The sequence below is a fragment of the Nerophis ophidion genome, linkage group LG02 (genome assembly GCF_033978795.1).
Source record: "Nerophis ophidion isolate RoL-2023_Sa linkage group LG02, RoL_Noph_v1.0, whole genome shotgun sequence".
Classification (NCBI taxonomy): domain Eukaryota; kingdom Metazoa; phylum Chordata; class Actinopteri; order Syngnathiformes; family Syngnathidae; genus Nerophis; species Nerophis ophidion.
The window spans coordinates 23,540,988-23,560,655 of record NC_084612.1 but is presented as its reverse complement, the minus strand read 5'-3'; the positions used below and the strand labels follow the sequence as shown (position 1 = coordinate 23,560,655).

Genomic DNA, 19,668 nt, shown 5'->3' with positions numbered 1-19,668 from the left:
CATTTACGGGTCTAAGTTGGCTGTCAGTGTACCAACTTCACAGTTCATTTCCACATCATTGTACTATCAAGGTGAGAGGCATAATTTATAATACTGAATCAACTTCCACAAGCTCCGAGGCGAGAAAGCAGCTCACGTCAATACAGCTGCATAAGGAAGTTACCGCTCTGTGACAATGCACAGCTAAAAAACGTTTCTTAACATTCGCGCTTATGATAACAAGACTGCTAATACTTGGTCAATTTTCAGGTCACAAAATGTAAACTGAGTATTGTTGGGGCTGTTTGGATGGTTATTTATTGGATTTCATGGTCGGAATGAATGCAATGAGGCCATAACTTTATGTCTCCCATTCACTGTATTTTTTTTTTTCATAACATGGTCACCACTGCCTAATTTGTCTTGCTATATTCTTGTTTGTACTGTTATATTTTTATTCTTATGGTTGATTATTATTTTTATCCTTATTGTAATATTTTCTATTTCATTTCCATTAATAGCCTCGTTATTTACTGCTGCTGGAATTTTAATTTTCCTTAGGGAACTCTCCAAAAGGAATCAATAAAGTTCTATTATAGACTGACTTTTATTTACGTGTATCTATGAGTTAGAATACATAAAAAATACATGTGTTGTCTTTCATAAGGATTGTGAATCATAGGCAAACTTAAAAAGAGTGCAGTTCCACTTTAACACCACTGGGAACATTTTAAAACTCAATTAATCACTGGACGTTCACATTATCGAAAGCCTTTATTTAGGTACAAATGCCAGGTTACATTACAGAATCAGAAATACTTTATTAATCCCTGAGGGTAAATTAAAATTTTCAGCACAATCCCATTCAAGATCAGACAAACATTACATTTGTAAACATATTTGAAAATTAAGGCATTATTGTAACAATGTATAAAATCAGTGTCTAAATTCAGAAGTGTAGCTGGTATTCAAAGACGAAACGTAGCACCAAACATAAACACCACCGCCCAAATCTATATTTTCACTTTATAGAATGGACTGTCCCAACAGTTTTGCCCATCTAATATCTTTTTCATGCCTTTTATCCTATTTGCATGGGCAGGTGACTGACCATGAGCTGGGCGGTGGAGGAGTGGAAGGATGGACTTCCAGGAAAAGCCCTGCAAAAGATCCAAGAGATGGAAGTCCAGCTGGACAAACTGAAGAAAGAAAGGAATCAAAAACAGTTTCAGCTAGACTCTCTGGAGGCGGTCCTGCAGAAGCAGAAACAAAAGGTCAGTGATCAAGGTGCTTTGATGATTACTGGGTTTTAAACTTTGATGTCTGAATCTGCTATTGTTATGCTCAAAATGACATCCTTGCATACATTAATACAGACTTCCTCTTGAGTTTTAGAGTGGTGGGAAAAAAAGTCTATCCTAGCTAAGAAAGAGAATGCTTAAAATAAAGACATCATTTTTAGTTTATTAACCTTTGATCAGCAGATGTCTGACCAAACTAAATCTTCCCAACTAAATCTCACCATTAATTAAGACAACAGAATATAAATCTAACCTTTTTTAAGATGAGAGAGATATATGAGAAATTTCAAGTCAATCTGACTAAATGGGGTTGGTGGTTTGATAACCGTGTGGTTAAATACTTCTGAATAAAAACAAGGCAAATGGTATGTTGTTGTTAACTGTATATTGCATTTTTGCAGGTGGACAGTGAACGCAATGAGGCATCTGTTTTGAAAAGAGAGAACCAGTCATTAGTAGAGTCATGTGACTCTATAGAGAAAGCACGCCAAAAGGTTGCCCATGATCTTGGGGTCAAAGAGCAGCAGGTAAGTGTAAAGCTTTAAAAAACAACGTGTGTGTGTGTGTGTGTGTGTGCGCGTGCGTGTGCAAGCATATTTTATGTAAGTATTCATTCAATTATAGTGTTGTGATCATTACTAATACCATATCCTACAGATACTAAAGAGTATTGGACCTGAGCTGAAAATAGAGTGGTTGTGATGTGATTCTCTGTTTAAATCAAGGTAAGCTATCTGGAGGGCCAGCTCAACTCTTGCAGGAAGACCATAGAGCGACTGGAGCAAGAACTCAAGAAGTGAGTTGTGCTATTTCTGTTTATATGCTGACATACTTGCAGTCTTCTTATTATGAGCTGTTGAATTTCAGGTATAAAAATGAGCTTGATCGTTCTCAACCTGCTGGTTCTTCCTCCTTAACTTCCTCCTCGGAGCTGCAGCCATTCACCACTCCACAGAAGACTTTCCCCACTCCAGTCTCAGCTTACAGGCAGCAAGGTAAAACAATTTGGCTTATGGTAGTTTTTCTTATCTTATTGAATGTTTTTTGATATTCTTTGTGGCCTCTGCCATGGCCAAACAATCCTCCTTTTAAAAATAATGTAATCTACATTTTTATTGGATTTTTTAGAGGGAAAAACATACATAAATATAATAAAAAGTAAATATATCTTGGTTCAACTAGCTTTAAACTCAAAAGAAATAAAGAAATACAATTGTATTTTGTTAAAAAAACAAGATACAAATAAAACAATAATAAATAAACAGAACAAAATATGCTTTTAAGAGTGTACATAAATGATTATTGTTATATTTTCCTGTAGGCTACTTACCTTCAAAAAGGTGCTTCTTTACCATCATTTAAAACATTTCAAATAGCATATTTCTCTGGACTAAAAGGCACACTTAAAATCATTTCATTTTCTCAAAAATCAACAATGCGCCTTATAACCCGCTGTGTCTTATGTCGGGCTTACAATTTTAACTTTATAAGGTCAAGGCAAGTGTTGCCTTTAAAAGAGGGCTCACATAGACACACATAGAAGTATATGCTATACAAATAATCCAATGTTAATGAATTGAAATAAACTATCATATAGTATATTACCTAACTTGTAAAGTTTTGTATGAATAAATATATAAAACACCATGCAATTTTCATTTCATTATTGTTTACATCACAACTTATGTTCACTGTTTACAAAAAGTACTAATACTGAAATCTTTTAACAAAATTTTATTTTAAAAAACTAACACGTTCAAAATATACTTTGTAGAAGAAACATTATTGAAGATAACTGTTACATGTACCTCAAATAGAAATTCATTGTGCATATGAAAGCAACATAAACATTAACAGAATAATTTGGTCGAAACTAAAAAACAAATAAATAAAAATAAATGTAAAAATGTGAAAGATAGCACATGATGGCCATAAGATATAACTGCACTTTTTGTCCTAGTACCGGTATATAACAATAGTGTTGATATATGAGAGGTCGAGTCTTACACATATCAGACAACACCTCAACTATTTGAAAGTTTAGCAATGAAATGTGACAGCACTGCAGTTAGGTATTTTGCCATTTTTGACAAAGGAGCATTAGCAGCTGCTTCTGGAAGACATCAGGTATTCTATGTGTGATAGTGGCAAATTATATACTGTTACTGTGGCATCCAACTTGCCCGCTGCACGCCCACTCTGTAAATAAGGGAAAAGCAAATGTATTATTATTTTTATCAGATGTTGCTTATTATTATAATCATCTGACTGACACACACACAGTGACACACAAACCCTAATGCTACAATTATACAAACAAATACGTTAGTGTTTCTGCTAGGATTTGTTTTAAAAGTAACGTAAAGCAGCAGCGGTCATTAACAGCACAAAACGCATACACAGAAGTACATTTTGCGTCGTGTGCACATACTCCTCGCGCTCACCGATAGGGCCCAATAACAAGTAACTTTATGTAAGATATAAGTGTAACTATAAGAAACGTTTTGACAGACCAACAATGACAAGTTCATTTTCAAACACTTGCCATCATGCATTCAGCTACAAGTTGACATACTTTGCATTCAACATGGAGTTGTGACTGCTGGTTCCGGAGTTGGCTCAAATTTTGAAGTGTTGCCTGCATTTTCTGGTGATGGCCTGACTATTCTCAATTATGTTACCGTCAGCATGCTTTACAAATTTCTGCAGATGTCCGTTTACTTGCAGGGCAATATCTCAAGAGCGAGGTCTGTGTGTTGTTTTCCGCCATTGCAAACAGCGCTGGTGCGCATGCGCCATCTTCTAAGGCGCGGCTACTGGTGCGTTTTTAGAAAGTGAGCATTGACGCTTAGAATGCATTAATAAATGATGGTTTTTCGATATTTAAAGAATTAAACAGCATTAATAACTGTCCAGAATTTTACCGCAGTATATCATTATATCGTTTACCGTTACATCCCTATTCCATTAACAAATAAAAAGTCAAGGGCGGACACGGCATGTTCTTGCCGTAAATGCTTGTCATTTTTGTAGGGTATTATGACAAATGACAAGGGCGGTCGCAGCAGTTGACGCGGTTAATTTCCAGCCCTGTTATGTACGTATTAATTCCTGTTGTGATATTGAGAGAGTACGGATAATTCGGTTTCAGAGTTGGTCCCAAACATTGTGTCTTATAATCACGTGAGGGGCTTTTGACCAATCATTTAAGAAATTGTCAGGCCATACTCTCTCTGATTGGTCAACAATTCCTCATGTGATTACAGGGCGCTATGTTTGTGACCAATTCTGAAACCAAGTCCATAATCTCTCTATGTACGACTGTGAATGATGCGTCAGCGGATTATCCATATATGGTAAAAGTTGATCCAATGTGCTTTGGGGCGGTATAGCTCGTTTGGTAGAGTGGCCGTGCCAGCAACTTGAGAATTCCAGGTTCGATTCTCGCTTTCACCATCCTAGTCACTGCCGTTGTGTACTTGGGCAAGACACTTTACCCACACTGGTTTAAATGGAACTTAGATATTGGGTTTCACTATGTAAAGCGCTTTGAGTCACTAGAGAAAAGCGCTATATAAATATAATTCACTTCACTTCACTTTGTGTGGGTCCGCCATTGTAGTCCGACGATGTACCTGTAGTCAATTAATCCTTCTTTTTCTCTATCCTCCTTTATGTGGGGCATGTATCCTCCGCTGTTGCCATTTTTAATATAAAGTAGCATACATTTTGACTGTCAGTAGACTCACAATGGAAACGCTAAAAATTACCAGTACAAAAAAGATGACGTGGAGAAAATGCGGATGTATTGAAGTCACGTAAATATGACCACCAACGAAACGGCGCATCCTGAAGAAAAGGTCAGAAAGCAGCTTGAAGATGGTCTGTAAAACATAATCAATTACAGAGGCTAAGGTAAACCTTTTGACCTTGAACTTATTGAACCTGAACAAGCAAAATACATTTGATGACTTCATAGATACAATGTACAGTATAGAATAAGTCCTAAGTATCCTTTAAAGGCCATGCAGAATCACAGGACATTGTGCCACACATATTGATAACATATTTACTAATGATTTTGACAATAATACTACAAGTGGTTTGCTTATAACTGACATCAGCGATCACCTATCAGTTTTCACACTCTATGAAGAAAACTACAGGAAGAGTAACATGGATGACAAAAATATTTCAACTTAGGACAATGTGTGCAGTGAAGAGTATTTAAATGAAGCATATAATAATTTATTTCATACCTTCCTGAATTGTATGACAAACATTGTCCATGGAAACTATTTAGTAAGAAACAAAAGAAGAACAATTGTAACAAAAAAAACATTATATTGAATATTTATAACACAAAGATCTATAGAGGCAGAACAACAAAAAACAAAAGAAACCAAATCTGATATTACTTTACACAGAACTCCCAAATGAATCAATCATAATATCTTATTAAACAAATTAAGAACAGTACGGCATCAGAGGGTTGGTCTTGAACTGGGAAGAAAGCTGCTTAACAAACAGGAAGCAATACATGAGGATAGGAGAAAAAAGGTCAACAAAGCTGAAAAGATCTTGTGGTGTACCTCAACGATCAATAAACGGACCAAAATTGTTAAATCTTTTTTATAAACCTGAAACGTTACAAAAGACTTAAAGTCAGTTTTATTTGCAGATGCAACTGTGTTTTGTTCAGGAGAGAACATACACAAGGTAATACAAATAATAACCAGAAATGAACAAATTAAAAAGATTGTTTGAGAAAAACAGAATCTCTTTGAATCTCAGCAAAAGTAAAAAAATGCTATCCGGTAAGAGTAGAACAAAAGGTCAAATACAAATAGATGGAGTTGACATTGAAAGGGTAATACAAACACTTTTTGGTGCATAATAATAGCAGACAAAAATCAACTGTAATCAAATTGTAAATCTAAGACCTCAACTGACTGTCATGGAATAGATATGGTAACGATAAAAATGGTTATAGAAGACATTTCAGAACCTCTTACATATATCAGTAACGTATCATTTCTAACCAGCAAATTCCCTGACAAAATGAAAATTGCAAAAGTTTTACCAATTCATAAGAATGGAGACACACACCAGTTCACTAACTACAGACCAGTTTCATTACTTCCACAATTCTCCAAATCATGGAGAAACTATTCAATAGCCGATTAGATAAATTTATCAACTAAATTGGGACGCTCGTGGAGAATCAATTTGGATTTAGAGCAAATATCTCAACATCAATAGCATTAATCAAAATATAAGAGGAAATTACCAATGCAATAGACGGTAAAGAATGTGCAGCCGCAGTATTCATGGATTTAACAAAAGCATTTGACACAATTAATCTTGATATTTTAATACAAAAACTAGAACGATATGGCATCAGGGGTTTGGTATTGAACTGGGTAAGAAGCTATTTAACCAGCAGGAAGCAATATGTGAAGATGGGTGAAAATATGTCAACAAGGCTAGATATATATTCTGGTGTACCCCAGGGATCAATACTGGACCAAGATTGATTAATCTTTTAATAAACGACATTTATAAAGTTACAAAGGACTTGAAGTTAGTTTTATTTGCAGACAACACAACTGCTTTCTGTTCAGGAGAAAACACACAGAAGATAATACAAATAATAACGGAAGAAATGAACAAATTAAAAAAATGGTTTGATAAAAACAGACTATCTTTGAATCTCAGTAAAACGAAAATAATGCTATTTGGTAACAGTAGAAAAGAGCAATCGACACGAATACAAATAGACGGAGTAGATATTGAAAGGGTAAAATAAACCAGATTTTTGGAAGTATTATTAGATGATAAAATGAACTGGAAATCTCATATACAAAACATACAACATAAGGTGGCAAAAAACATTTCAATAATGAATAAAGCAAAATACGTCCTGGGCCAAAAATCACTTTATATTCTCTACTGCTCCCTAGTGTTACCATATCTGAGTTATTGTGCAGAAATATGGGGAAACAACTACAAATGTGTGCTACATTCGTTAACTGTGTTAGAAAAAAGATCAATTATAACAATACATAAAGTTGGATACAGAGAACATACAAACCCTTTATTTATTGAGTCAAAAATATTAAAGATCGGTGATTTGGTAAAATTGCAAACAGCTAAATTGATGTACAAAGCAAATTATAACCTGCTACCAAAGAATGTACTACAGTTCTTCTCAACTAAAGAGGAGAAATATAACCTTATAGGAAAATCTAATTTAAAAAATTTGTATGCACGTACAACACTTAAAACCTTTAGCATATCAGTATGTGGAATTAAATTATGGAATGGATTAAGTAAAGAAGTTAAACATTGTACTGATATGATCCAGTTTAAGAGGTTGTTCAAATTAATCGTGCTTACAAAGTACAAAGAAGAATTATGAGAAACACTTTCAACCCTAAGATATTCTTCATCTCAGTATGTTAATATTGTCTGAATTAATTAAGTACATATTACAAAACTGTTGTGTTACTCGTGTTACTCATTCACGGATGTCATTTTGCTATTTTGCTGTAAAGAAGGTCAGTGAATGAAGGTATATATTTGTGGGCACTCTGATGTGGGAAAGGGGCAGGATTACTGTAAATAAGCTTTGCTTCTTCCTACTCCTTTTCGGACATGATGCGATGTAAGGTGATATGAAACTGTGTGATGTATTGTGTTGTAAATGTGCTCATGTTCGAAATAAACTATGAAAAGAAAGAAAGAAACATTGCACACCGAGGCACCATGAATTGATTTACGTGGACCCCGACTTAAACAAGTTGAAAAACTTATTGGGGTGTTACCCTTTAGTGGTCAATTGTACGGAATATGTACTATACTGTTAGTGCGTCTGCCTCACAATACGAAGGTCCTGCAGTCCTGGGTTCAATCCCAGGCTCGGGATCTTTCTGTGTGGAGTTTGCATGTTCTCCCCGTGAATGCGTGGGTTCCCTCCGGGTACTCCGGCTTCCTCCCACTTCCAAAGACATGCACCTGGGGATAGGTTGATTGGCAACACTAAATTGGCCCTAGTGTGTGAATGTGAGTGTGAAAGTTGTCTTGTCTTTCTGTGTTGGCCCTGCGATGAGGTGGCGACTTGTCCAGGGTGTACCCCGCCTTCCGCCCGATTGTAGCTGAGATAGGCGCCAGCGCCCCCCGCGACCCCGAAAGGGAATAAGCGGTAGAAATGGATGTACTATACTGTGCAATCTACTAATAAAAGTTTCAATCAATACAAAAAACAACACACGGCATGCTAGCAACGACTGGGCTATGATAGACTGACCATAACTCCTCTTTTCACCGGATATGTCCTCTTTGCGTAGCTGTCCAGGTGGAGTTTCTTAAATGCCTCGAATGTTCGGCATTTTGAGTTATGGTTGCGGGTATTTTCAATGTGCGTTCAGGGTTAAGAAGGGATTAAAAACAAAAAAAAAAAGTGCTGCACGCAGCTACATTCGTGAGGGAGGGGTGGAGACAGAGAGAGCGAGAGAGGTATGATAAACGCGCATGCGTCGCCAGGCTCTGCTTTTTAGCCATAGATTTATCAGAATTTATTCTTATCTATAGCAGGGGTGTCAAAAGTGTACCCCTGAGGCCATTTGCGACCCGCAGCTAATGTTTTAAAGGCCCACGGCACATTCTAAAAATACTAATAAAATAAACAAAAACATAAACAAAAGTGAAATAAAAAAGCTTAAAGGCTAAGAGTAAATTAGAAAAAGTTGCAACGTAGGCTAATAAATCAAAGCTGTTTTTTATTTTTCAAACTGTCATTGCTCAAAACAATATTGAATCAAAATCAACTTTATTATGAATTATTGACCTATCCAAGTTTCGGATTACTTCACATCAAATATTCCACAAAAAAATATATTTTTGGTGGAAGATTTAGCAAATTTGTTAAATAAATAATCAAAAAATTTACATTTTTTTGTTTTCTTACTGTACCGAAAATGAACCGAACCGTGACCTCTGAACCGAGGTACGTACCGAACCGAAATTTACACCCCTAATGCATAAAACATGATACATCAGAATTTCCAGTTTCTCTATTCAGCATATTGGAAAATGAGTAGGAAGAATCAGAGCTTATTTAATACTGCCCCTTTTCCTTTACATAGCAGTTGCTAAAACTTTTGTTCACATCCTGTTCTCAATTTTTTCACAACATACTCCATAAGTAATAACAAAAAAAATTATAATACTTGGTGAATTAAGTTATATTTTATACGGTGAGATGAGTAAGATTATCTTGAAAATTAATGGATGGATGAGATAAATTCAGAATGTTTATCATGGTTCTTCTTTGTACTTTGTAAACACTTTAAGTTTGAAGAGTTTCTTGAAGTGGATCATATTAGTACATTGTTTGATTTCTTTGCTTAATCCATTCCGTGATTTAATTCCACATACAGATATACTGAAGGTCTTATGTGTTGTACGTGCGTAAAATGTTTTAAATTACTTTTTTCTCTAAGATTATATTTCTCATTTGTTGACAAACATTTTTGTATATTCTTGGGTAGCAGATTATAGTTTGCTTTGTGTATAATTTTAGCGTCTATAATAACAGTATTGTTAATGCTAATAATTGGCTAATATTTAAGTCACAAAATGTAAATGGAGTATTGTTGGCACTTTTTGGATAGTAATTATTGGGTTTTATGGTCAGAATAGACGTAATGAAGTCATGGCTCCCATTGCCTCAATTGTAAGCAGACCTTTATTTACGACTTAGAATGCGTTTAGAAAAAAGAGACATATTTCTTCTTGTCTTACATAAGTTCTGTGAATTATAGGCAAAATTTACCCCAAAAAGGGCAGTTTTCCTTTAAGGAGCCAAATTCTCTCCACATGGGTGAGGTATTGATATTTTACTTTGGATTTTAGGTGTAATAAAAACATTTTTGGACGTTTTTTCCAATCAAATACCCCCAAAAACTTATTGTTATTAGACTGTAACAGCAACAAAATTAAAATAAGTTATATTTGCACATTTTATCTGGATCTTTACCACAGTTGCATTTGTTCTTGCTTTGTTGTGTATTTTTGTGTGAAAATCTGCTAAATGGTTGGAAGGTTATATTGTTTGATTGTTACAGATAACAGACTAGAGGACCTTCAAGATAAATACAACCAGGAAGTGGAAGAAAGAAAAAGGCTAGAGAGTGAACTCAAAATTCTGCAAGTCAAAGTGAGTATTTTTCTTTGAGATTGTGGATATGCCTGTAACGTCTAAGTACTTGCTGTTAAATTTGCTGCTAATGTTTCTCCAGCTGTTAAATCAGTCGTCTGCCAGCGTGAGCCACAAAGACATCGCTGCTCGGCTAGCGGGATCCTCCATATTTCCTTGGCAACAGCAAAATCGCCAGTCTCAGGATGCTACGGAAACGCCTCTGAAGAGGCGGGCCACATCTCTGTGGGACACCCACGAGGAGACACCCATCAAACCCAGCCAGCGGATGAGCTGCGCCAGACCAGCGCCTAGTCCGGGGGGATCACAACAGATGGAGCAACTGAAGAACCTCAACCAAGGTACTTTATTTATACTACAACATTAGGTACACCGGCATAGTGTAATTAATGGACATCCAATACAAATGTCATTTGGTTAGCTATTTTGTTCTATGAGACACATGCAAAATACAGTGGTACCTTACCTAATGTATTAGTGTCCAAACGTAAGTGGACATAACCTTGTTTTCCAATCATGGTAAGCAAGATAGTACATGTGAAGGACAGTGCTGAAAAGAAGAAGCAGATTATATTCATATAATAAAAAATGTAATTATTTCAAAACATGACCGAGCGTATCGGTAACTGGACGAAGCAATTCGATTGAGCACTGCCTTTTCCGCACCATGTTGAAGCAGAATGAGTCCAACCCCAGGCCAAGAATGTTAAATATTATCGAAATGGTTTTGACATTTTCCATCAAAATATGGAGAAGTTGCTGTTGGTGTATTTGACAGAGTAGCAGCTCAAAGACTAAAACCTTAGAAAACCACTCTCAAAAGTAAATGTTATACTAGGGCTGGGCGATATGGCCCTTTTTAAATATCGCAATACACAATATATATCTCAATATTTTGCCTTAGCCTCGAATTAACACTTGATACATATAATCACAGCAGTATTATGATTCTGTGTCTACATTAAAACATTCTTGTTCATACCGCATTAATATATGCTCGTTTTAAACATTCATGCAGAGAAGGAAATCACAACTAAGTCAATTGACCAAAACTGTATTTATTAAAGTTATTAGCAGGTGACTTTTCAAATGATTCTACATATTAGCAGTAATGCTACTTTTGGTAGCAACACTTGTGCCCCACACTTGACAAATTAAAATTGTCTATTAGACATCTTCCCGCTTGAAGCCAAACCACCGCCAGACGATGGACCCCCTGCGGTTTTTCTTGGGAATTAATTTTTCCTTAATTCGCACCTTCTTTCTCTCGTATTACCACTCGCACGGCTGCGCTAGCATCACAACTAATGTTACCCAGTATGCTCCCTCTGCTCAGTTAGGGCGTATACGTATGTGACGTATGACATGACAGTATGTGACGTGTGTAAGTTTGTGCGCTTGCTGTCTGTGAGAAGGAGACACAAGAAGGAGTCGGAAGAGCCTGTAGTGCAATGCCTGCAGCTAATACTCGAATATGACGATATAGTCATTTTGTATATCGCACGGAGACAAACCGCGATATATCGATATATCGCCCAGCCCTATGTTATTCATTATCACATTACTGCTTAAAACTACTTTAGATTTTAGTATAACACGCTATTGTATTGTTGGTGTACAATAGTAATTAATGTATTTGTTATTTTTTTTTCTTTTTTAAAGGCATGTTAAAATTGTGCTGTTTTAGGAAGCCAAGCACACTCTGATTTATATTAATTCTAAATCTGGGACATGTTTTGAGTACTACTGTATTAGAAAACAAAATGAAATTATACTAGTGCACTGGTTCAAATAAATTTATTTCCCACTTTGAAAAAAAACTGAATAACATCAATGCCTTGGATGTATAGTGCGAGCATTTCAGTCGCATTTGCTACTGAAAATAGGTGATTATTGTGCGATTATTTGGGGGAAAAAGAACAGCACAGGTGACAGATTTTACCCTTGTATCAGCGTTTTGCGCCTAAAATAAATCCTTCCAAATTTGATCGAAATAGAGTTAAATTTTTGCCCATCTTAAAATTTACTTTAACCATAACCAAATGGGCAGGTGATTGACGCTGAATTGTCACTGATGGCTCTGTGCGAGCTCGCAGCTGTGTGTGTGTCCCTGCCTCCTGTGCCATGCACAGAGGAGAACAGGGCTGTGAGTGAGCTCCAACTTTTCCAACATGAAAACAAGGTCTGAGTTGGACGAAATGGAGGAACAACAAATCAATGATTGAAGTGACACACTTGCAATCTGGACAATACCCTTTGTTGACAAGAACATACAACCATGGAAGCACATTCAATCTATTTATTAAGCAGAGGTAACAAAAACCAGGGAAAGATTTAAAAGCGCTGCGGTCGGAGCCAACGAAAAGCCACTGCGAGCTTGCTAAGCTTACATAAACAGCTCATACTCAGACTCGCTGACATCACACATCACTAGGCAACAGGCACCGCCTTATAAAAGGCATGCACCCATTGCTATCATACTGTATATCCATCCATATGAAACTTATGTCAGCTGCATTATGCCAGATATTTAAAGTTTGTTTTTTAAGTAACACATTAATTACTTTATTAAAGAGTAATTCCGTTCGTAATTGAATTACATTTTTGGTAAAATAACTACAATGAATTAATTGTTAAAAGTAATTTTCAGAACACAGCCTGTCACATAGCATCAAGAAGCAGTTGGCAGGTTTGTGTTCCTGGCCAACATCTTTGTGAGTATACTGTATCTTATAATAATGTCTTCTAGTTAAAACACCATTGTTAAAGTTATAATATTTTCATTTTGCTGCTGATTTTTAAACATGTCCTCTTAAACCAGGGCACTTTATTTTACATTTAGTTTTTTTGTGTTTTTGTTAGCTGAAGAATTGAGCATAGCTAAATGTTTTTTTTAAAGAAGGTTGGAGATTATATTAGATTTTTTAAATAATTTTTCCAAGGCCTTTTAATTTTTCTTATCTCAAAACACTTCTGAAGTTGGGATCCTATTATACAAAACCTACATTTCTTTCTTGTTGGTACCTGACTTTGTGTATTTGGGATCCCCCATCAGTCCTAGTCTGAGCCTAATCTATAAAATTCGCTACACCTCCCTGATACCGAAGTACATGTCAAACTACTTCCTTAACGTAAATGACCGCCATAACCACAACCCCAGGGGGAGCTCCACAAACCACGTTAAACCCAGATTCCGATCCAACAAAGGTCTTAACTCATTCTCTTTCTATGCCACATCAATGTGGAATGCACTCCCAACGGGTATAAAAGTAAGTGCATCTCTATATTCCTTCAAAACCGCTCTAAAACAACACCTCCAGGCAACTTTAACACTTTACTAATACCCACCTCCATTCACATCCCATCCCCCCGGATTATAAACAACCTAATGTAAATAATCAAATGTACTTCTAATGTATATACTGTACTTGTTCTTATGCTATCTGAACTCACTATGTTCTCTGCTGGCTGTACATATCCTACTAAAAAAGACCTACACTATTTCAATGTCCACATTTCTCTGTTGATGCAATTGTTGATGACTGAAGTATTGATATCAACCAAAGCTCCTCATCCCACCCCCCGGATTGTAAATAATGTAAATAATTCAATGTATATACTATGATGATTAACCTGTGTGATAACTGTATTATGCTGATAGTATATATTTGTACCATGAATTGATTAACGTGGACCCCGAGTTAAACAAGTTGAAAAACTTATTCGGGTGTTACCATTTAGTGGTCAATTGTACGGAATATGTACTGAACTGTGCAATCTACTAATAAAAGTACCAATCAATCAATCAATCCTTAAAACTGGAAAAGAAGGCATGGTGGAGATATATAGTTACGTCAACGGATATTTGTATCTATAGGTTAATTTATGGACCAAACTATATCGGGATATGAGTTTTGGTCCATATCGCCCAGTCCTACATTTGTGTTAGCACAGTTTAAAGGTGTTATCAGTGTTTAATTGAGTACATTTTGTCAAAAGATGGCATTGTGTTTGTATTTTGGAGGGCACATGTGTATGTTCAGTGTTAATAATGAAATTGTGACATTTAAGCCATTTCATATTGCTACAAAAAAAATTCTGTGCTACTAATTTTTTCCATTTAGTAGCACCGGTGCTACAAGTGAAAGAGCCAAGCGTACAGCATTGCACTAGGCAACAGGCACCACCTTTTATAAAGCACACACACCACCTACTCAGTGGCCTAGTGGTTAGAGTGTCTGCCCTGAGATCGGTAGTTTGTGAGTTCAAACCAAAAGTCATACCAAGGACTATAAAAATGGGACCCATTGCCTCCCTGCTTGGCACTCATCATCAAGGGTTGGAATTGGGGATTAAATCACCATAAATGATTTCCGGGCGCGGCACCGTTGCTGCCCACTGCTCCCCTCACTTTCCAGGGGGTGATTAAGGGGATGGGTCAAATGCAGAGGACAAATTTCACCACACATAGTGTGTGTGTGACAATCATTGGTAAATTTGACTTTAACATAACTCATTGAAACTTATCTTAACTGCATTATGCCAGACATTTGACTTTTTTTTTTTTTTTTTTTAGTAACACATTCATTACTTTACCCAGTAATTAATTACATGTATTAAAAAGTAATTCAGTTAGTAATTAAATTACTTTTTGGTACAATAACGAGTAACTATAATCGACTTATTAAAATACATTTTCAGAACACAGCCTGTCACACAGCATCATGAAGCAGTTGGCAGGTTGGTGTTTCTACCTAAATTCTTTGTGTTTATGTCCTATAATAAGGTTTACCTATAAAAACACCATTGTTAAATGTATATTATTTTCATGTTGCTGCTGACCTTTAAACATGTCCTCTTAAACCAGACACTTGATTTTGTTAGCTGAAGAATTGAGTGTAGCTAAATGTTTGGGGATTTTTTTAAGAAGAAGATTGGAGATTGTTTGACTTTTATTATATTAATTTCAAGGCCTTTTATTTTTTCTGATCTCAAAACACCTCTTAAATTGGGACCCTATTATGCAAAACCTACTTTTCTTCCTTTTTGATACCTGTTTTTGAGTATTTGACTTTCCCGTCAATCCCGAAAATTTAGAATCAAGGTATGGTGGAGCTATTTAGTTACGCTAACGGATATTTCCATTTACGGGTTAGTTAATGGACCAGACCATATTGGGATATGAGGTTTGATCCATGTGGGCTTCACGGTGGCAGAGGGGTTAGTGCGTCTGCCTCACAATACGAAGGTCCTGCAGTCCTGGGTTCAAATCCAGGCTCGGGATCTTTCTGTGCGGAGTTTGCATGTTCTCCCCGTGAATGCGTGGGTTCCCTGCGGGTACTCCGGCTTCCTCCCACTTCCAAAGACATGCACCTGGTGATAGGTTTATTGGCAACACCAAATTGGCCCTAGTGTGAATGTGAGTGTAAATGTTGTCTGTCTATCTGTGTTGGCCCTGCGATGAGGTGGCGACTTGTCCAGGGTGTACCCCGCCTTCCGCCCGATTGTAGCTGAGATAGGCGCCAGCACCCCCCGCGACCCCGAAAGGGAATAAGCAGTAGAAAATGGATGGATGGATGGGTTTGATCCATGTGGCCCAGCCCTACACTAGTGTTACCGACAGTGGTAGTACAAACCCCGTTTCCATATGAGTTGGGAAATTGTGTTAGATGTAAATATAAACGGAATACAATGATTTGCAAACCCTTTTCAACCCATATTCAGTTGAATGCACTACAAAGACAATATATTTGATGTTCAAATAATAATTAACTTAGAATTTCATGGCTGCAACACGTGCCAAAGTACCGGTAGTTGGGAAAGGGCATGTTCACCACTGTGTTAAATCACCTTTTCTTTTAACAAGACTAAATAAACGTTTGGGAACAGGGGAAACTAATTGTTGAAGCTTTGAAAGTGGAATTCTTTCTCATTCTTGTTTTATGTAGAGCTTTAGTCGTTCAACAGTCCAAGGTCTCCGCTGTCGTATTTTACGCTTCATAATGCGCCACACATTTTTGATGGGAGACAGGTCTGGACTGCAGGTGGGCCAGGAAAGTACCCGCACTCTTTTACTACGAAACCACGCTGTTGTAACACGTGACTTGGCATTCTCTTGCAGAAATAAGCAGGGACGTCCATGATAACGTTGCTTGGATGACAACATATGTTGCTCCAAAATCTGTATGGACCATTCAGCATTAATGGTGCCTTCACAGATGTGTAAGTTACACATGCCTTGGGCAATAATACACCCCCGCACCATCACAGATGCTGGCTTTTGAACTTTGCGCCTATAACAATCCGGATGGTTATTTTTCTCTTTGTTCCGGAGGACACCACGTCCACAGTTTCCAAATATAATTTGAAATGTGGACTCGTCAGACCACAGAACACTTTTCCACTTTGCATCAGTCCATCTTAGATGAGCTCAGGCCCAGCGAAGCCAGTGGCGTTTCTTGGTGTTGTTGATAAATGGGTTTTGCTTTGCGTAGCAGAGTTTTAACTTGCACTTACAGATGTAGCGACCAACTGTAGTTACTGACAGTGGTTTTATGAAGTGTTCCCAAGCCCATGTGGTGATATCCTTTACACACTGATGTCGGTTTTTGGTTCAGTTCCGCTTGAGGGATCAAAGGTCTGTAATATCAGTGATTTCACCAGATTCTCTGAACCTTTTGATGATTTTACGGACCTTAAATGGTAAAATCCCTAAATTCCTTGCAATAGCTCGTTGAGAAATGTTGTTCTAAAACTGTTCGACAGTTTCCTTACAAATTGGTGACCCTCGGCCCATCCTTGTTTGTGAATTGCTTTGCATTTCATGGAAGCTGATTTTATACCCAATCATGGCACCCACCTGTTCCCAATTAGCCTGCACCACCTGTGGGATGTTCCAAATAAGTGATGAGTATTTCTCAACTTTATCAGTATTTATTGCCAACTTTCCCAACGTCTTTGTCACGTGTTGCTGGCATCAAATTCTAAAGTTAATGATTATTTGCAAAAAAAAAATGTTTATCAGTTTGAACATCAAATATGTTGTCTTTGTAGCATATTCAACTGATTTGCAAATCATTGTATTCCGTTTATATTTACATCTAACACAATTTCCCAACTCATATGAAAACGGGGTTTGTAGTACAGTTGAGGATTTTTTTTTGTGCTACTGTTTTTTTTTTCATTTTGTAGCACTGGTGCTATTAGTGAAAAAAAAAACATACAACCCTGTGCCTTGTAGTCAGTAATTTGATAGCCAGGGTCACTATATAGAGAAAAATTGTATTATGATTTAGGACTTGTACCAATTTTTGTTCTCCATCAAATGATCTCCTTCTACTAAATGATATACTTTGTCAAGTGGACAATCAGTTTTTTCAAGGGATTTGAGTCCACTGTTTTTTTCAGACCTGCGTGGTCGTGTGTCAGAACTGGAAAGGAGTCTTTCCAGTCATGAAAGAGAGATCTCCAGCCAGGCCTCCAAGCTACAGGACCTACAAGTTCAGCTGACCCAAGCCCGTAAAGATCTGAATGAAAGGGACAGAGACTTGGCTAAAACCGGCCACGACCTGCGTCAGAGCACAGACAGGCATCAGCAGCTTGAGGTCAAGGTATGACATCTGCTTACAAATTGTCTATATTAGTGGTCATAACACCTTTAGTCAAAAACCAAAGCAAAATCTACCCTTGCGTCAAATGTTTTGTGTGTGTGCGCGCGTGCGCCGCTTTGTGTTGTGTTGCCTACTATTTTCCCAATTTGTGTGCGTTTTTTTTTTATAATAACAAACGAGTCACGCACCACAGATGTAGAAGCTAACTGTTTATGGCCACTATATTTTTAGTATTGTAGTACTGTAAATTTGTTTATCTTAAAGTCGCATATGGGGTGCGAGTCACATGGTTGTCTTACGTCAGCGGCGGAAGTAGTAAAATCAGCTATTCACCTATCGGGTATTTTTAAAACAAAGTTTTAATTAGAGCACCAAGGCAAGTTAGAAGGGCACCTAGGCAAACATTATTTTTCTTTCGAGGCAGGGGCTCCAAAGCATATATATATATAAACATTTTATTATTATTATAAACATCAGCTTTTTGTCATTACATGATGCTTTTATATCTATTTTTACATTTTGATAACGGGAGGTATTTTTTAAAATTCTTTTAAAGTTATGTACATTTATATGTACATGTAGATCCTGTATCGGGACAGATCCATTAAGAGTGCGTCCGTCTCCAATATTGTCCACACATGTCGCCATCTAAACACAGTAGTGCGCTCTTAAACTCATGGCGCGAAGCGAGGGAAAATTATACCGTTAAACCAAGCGTTTGGCTCCGTTTACTCTGAAGGGAAATCTCCCGAGCAAAGTCTGTGTCTTTAGTCCGCCATGATTATCAAGCCAAACGACGCTAGTGTGCATGCGCCTGGCTTTGTGTTGTCCTGAAATGCATTAATAAATGAAGTTTTTACGGTAATTAAAAAATTAGACAGTATTACTAACCATCTGGAATTTTATCGCAAATGATCATAATACAGTTTACTGTTACATCAATCGTCCATTAACAAGTAAAAAGTCAAGGGCGGTCACGGCATGTTCTTGCCGCAAATGTTGGTCATTTTTCGAGGCTTTTGCTGCAGTTGCAATGGTTAAATTTGAGCCCTGTAAATCAACACAAAATCTGGACTTTGGGACAATGTTTACAAAATGTAGTATTGGGCGTCAGCTTTCTTTCGCAGCTGAGCAATGATGGTCGAGGTTTAGGGAAGAGTTGTTTGATTGTAGATGCTACAAAATGTCAGATTTGTTGCAACAGTCAGCCTTAATGCATTGTTGCAGTGCCATGATTGGGGTGTTAGCTGTGTCGAGAGCTGCAGGACGAGAGGCTGTAAAGAGAGAGAGACGAGGTGTGCGGGCGTGTTCAGGGGTTAAATTGCGTGCCTGTTGGCAGTCTCTTGGTCACTCTCTGGATAGGGGTGTTACTCTTATTAATACATAATTATGTTTGTAATATTTTCGCAATCGACTGGTAGGCTCCCACAGATTGAGTGGTCGATTGCAATCGACAAGTTGGCGACCCCTGGTCTACTGTACATACTCATTATATGACCTGGAGCAGGAAGGTGTGACAAACTAGTCTTCAATGTTTGTTTTTTCTCCCCCATTCAGT

General features: G+C 37.2%; 1 protein-coding gene across 3 annotated transcripts in view; it reads left to right on the top strand.

The window, feature by feature from the left end:
* cenpf (centromere protein F) overlaps positions 1 to 19,668 on the top strand; it is a 47,069-nt gene that overhangs the window by 4,426 nt on the left and 22,975 nt on the right. For all 3 annotated transcript variants that reach the window (XM_061879653.1, XM_061879645.1, XM_061879637.1), the window contains exons 2-9: positions 1,082 to 1,253; positions 1,682 to 1,807; positions 2,006 to 2,076; positions 2,148 to 2,275; positions 10,409 to 10,500; positions 10,583 to 10,841; positions 17,908 to 18,110; position 19,668. The exon at position 19,668 is cut by the window's right edge and continues 125 nt beyond it. In XM_061879653.1, the coding sequence (XP_061735637.1) occupies positions 1,092 to 1,253; positions 1,682 to 1,807; positions 2,006 to 2,076; positions 2,148 to 2,275; positions 10,409 to 10,500; positions 10,583 to 10,841; positions 17,908 to 18,110; position 19,668 (1,042 nt within the window). In that variant the 5' untranslated portion in view covers positions 1,082 to 1,091. The remainder of the gene's footprint in view (positions 1 to 1,081; positions 1,254 to 1,681; positions 1,808 to 2,005; positions 2,077 to 2,147; positions 2,276 to 10,408; positions 10,501 to 10,582; positions 10,842 to 17,907; positions 18,111 to 19,667) is intronic.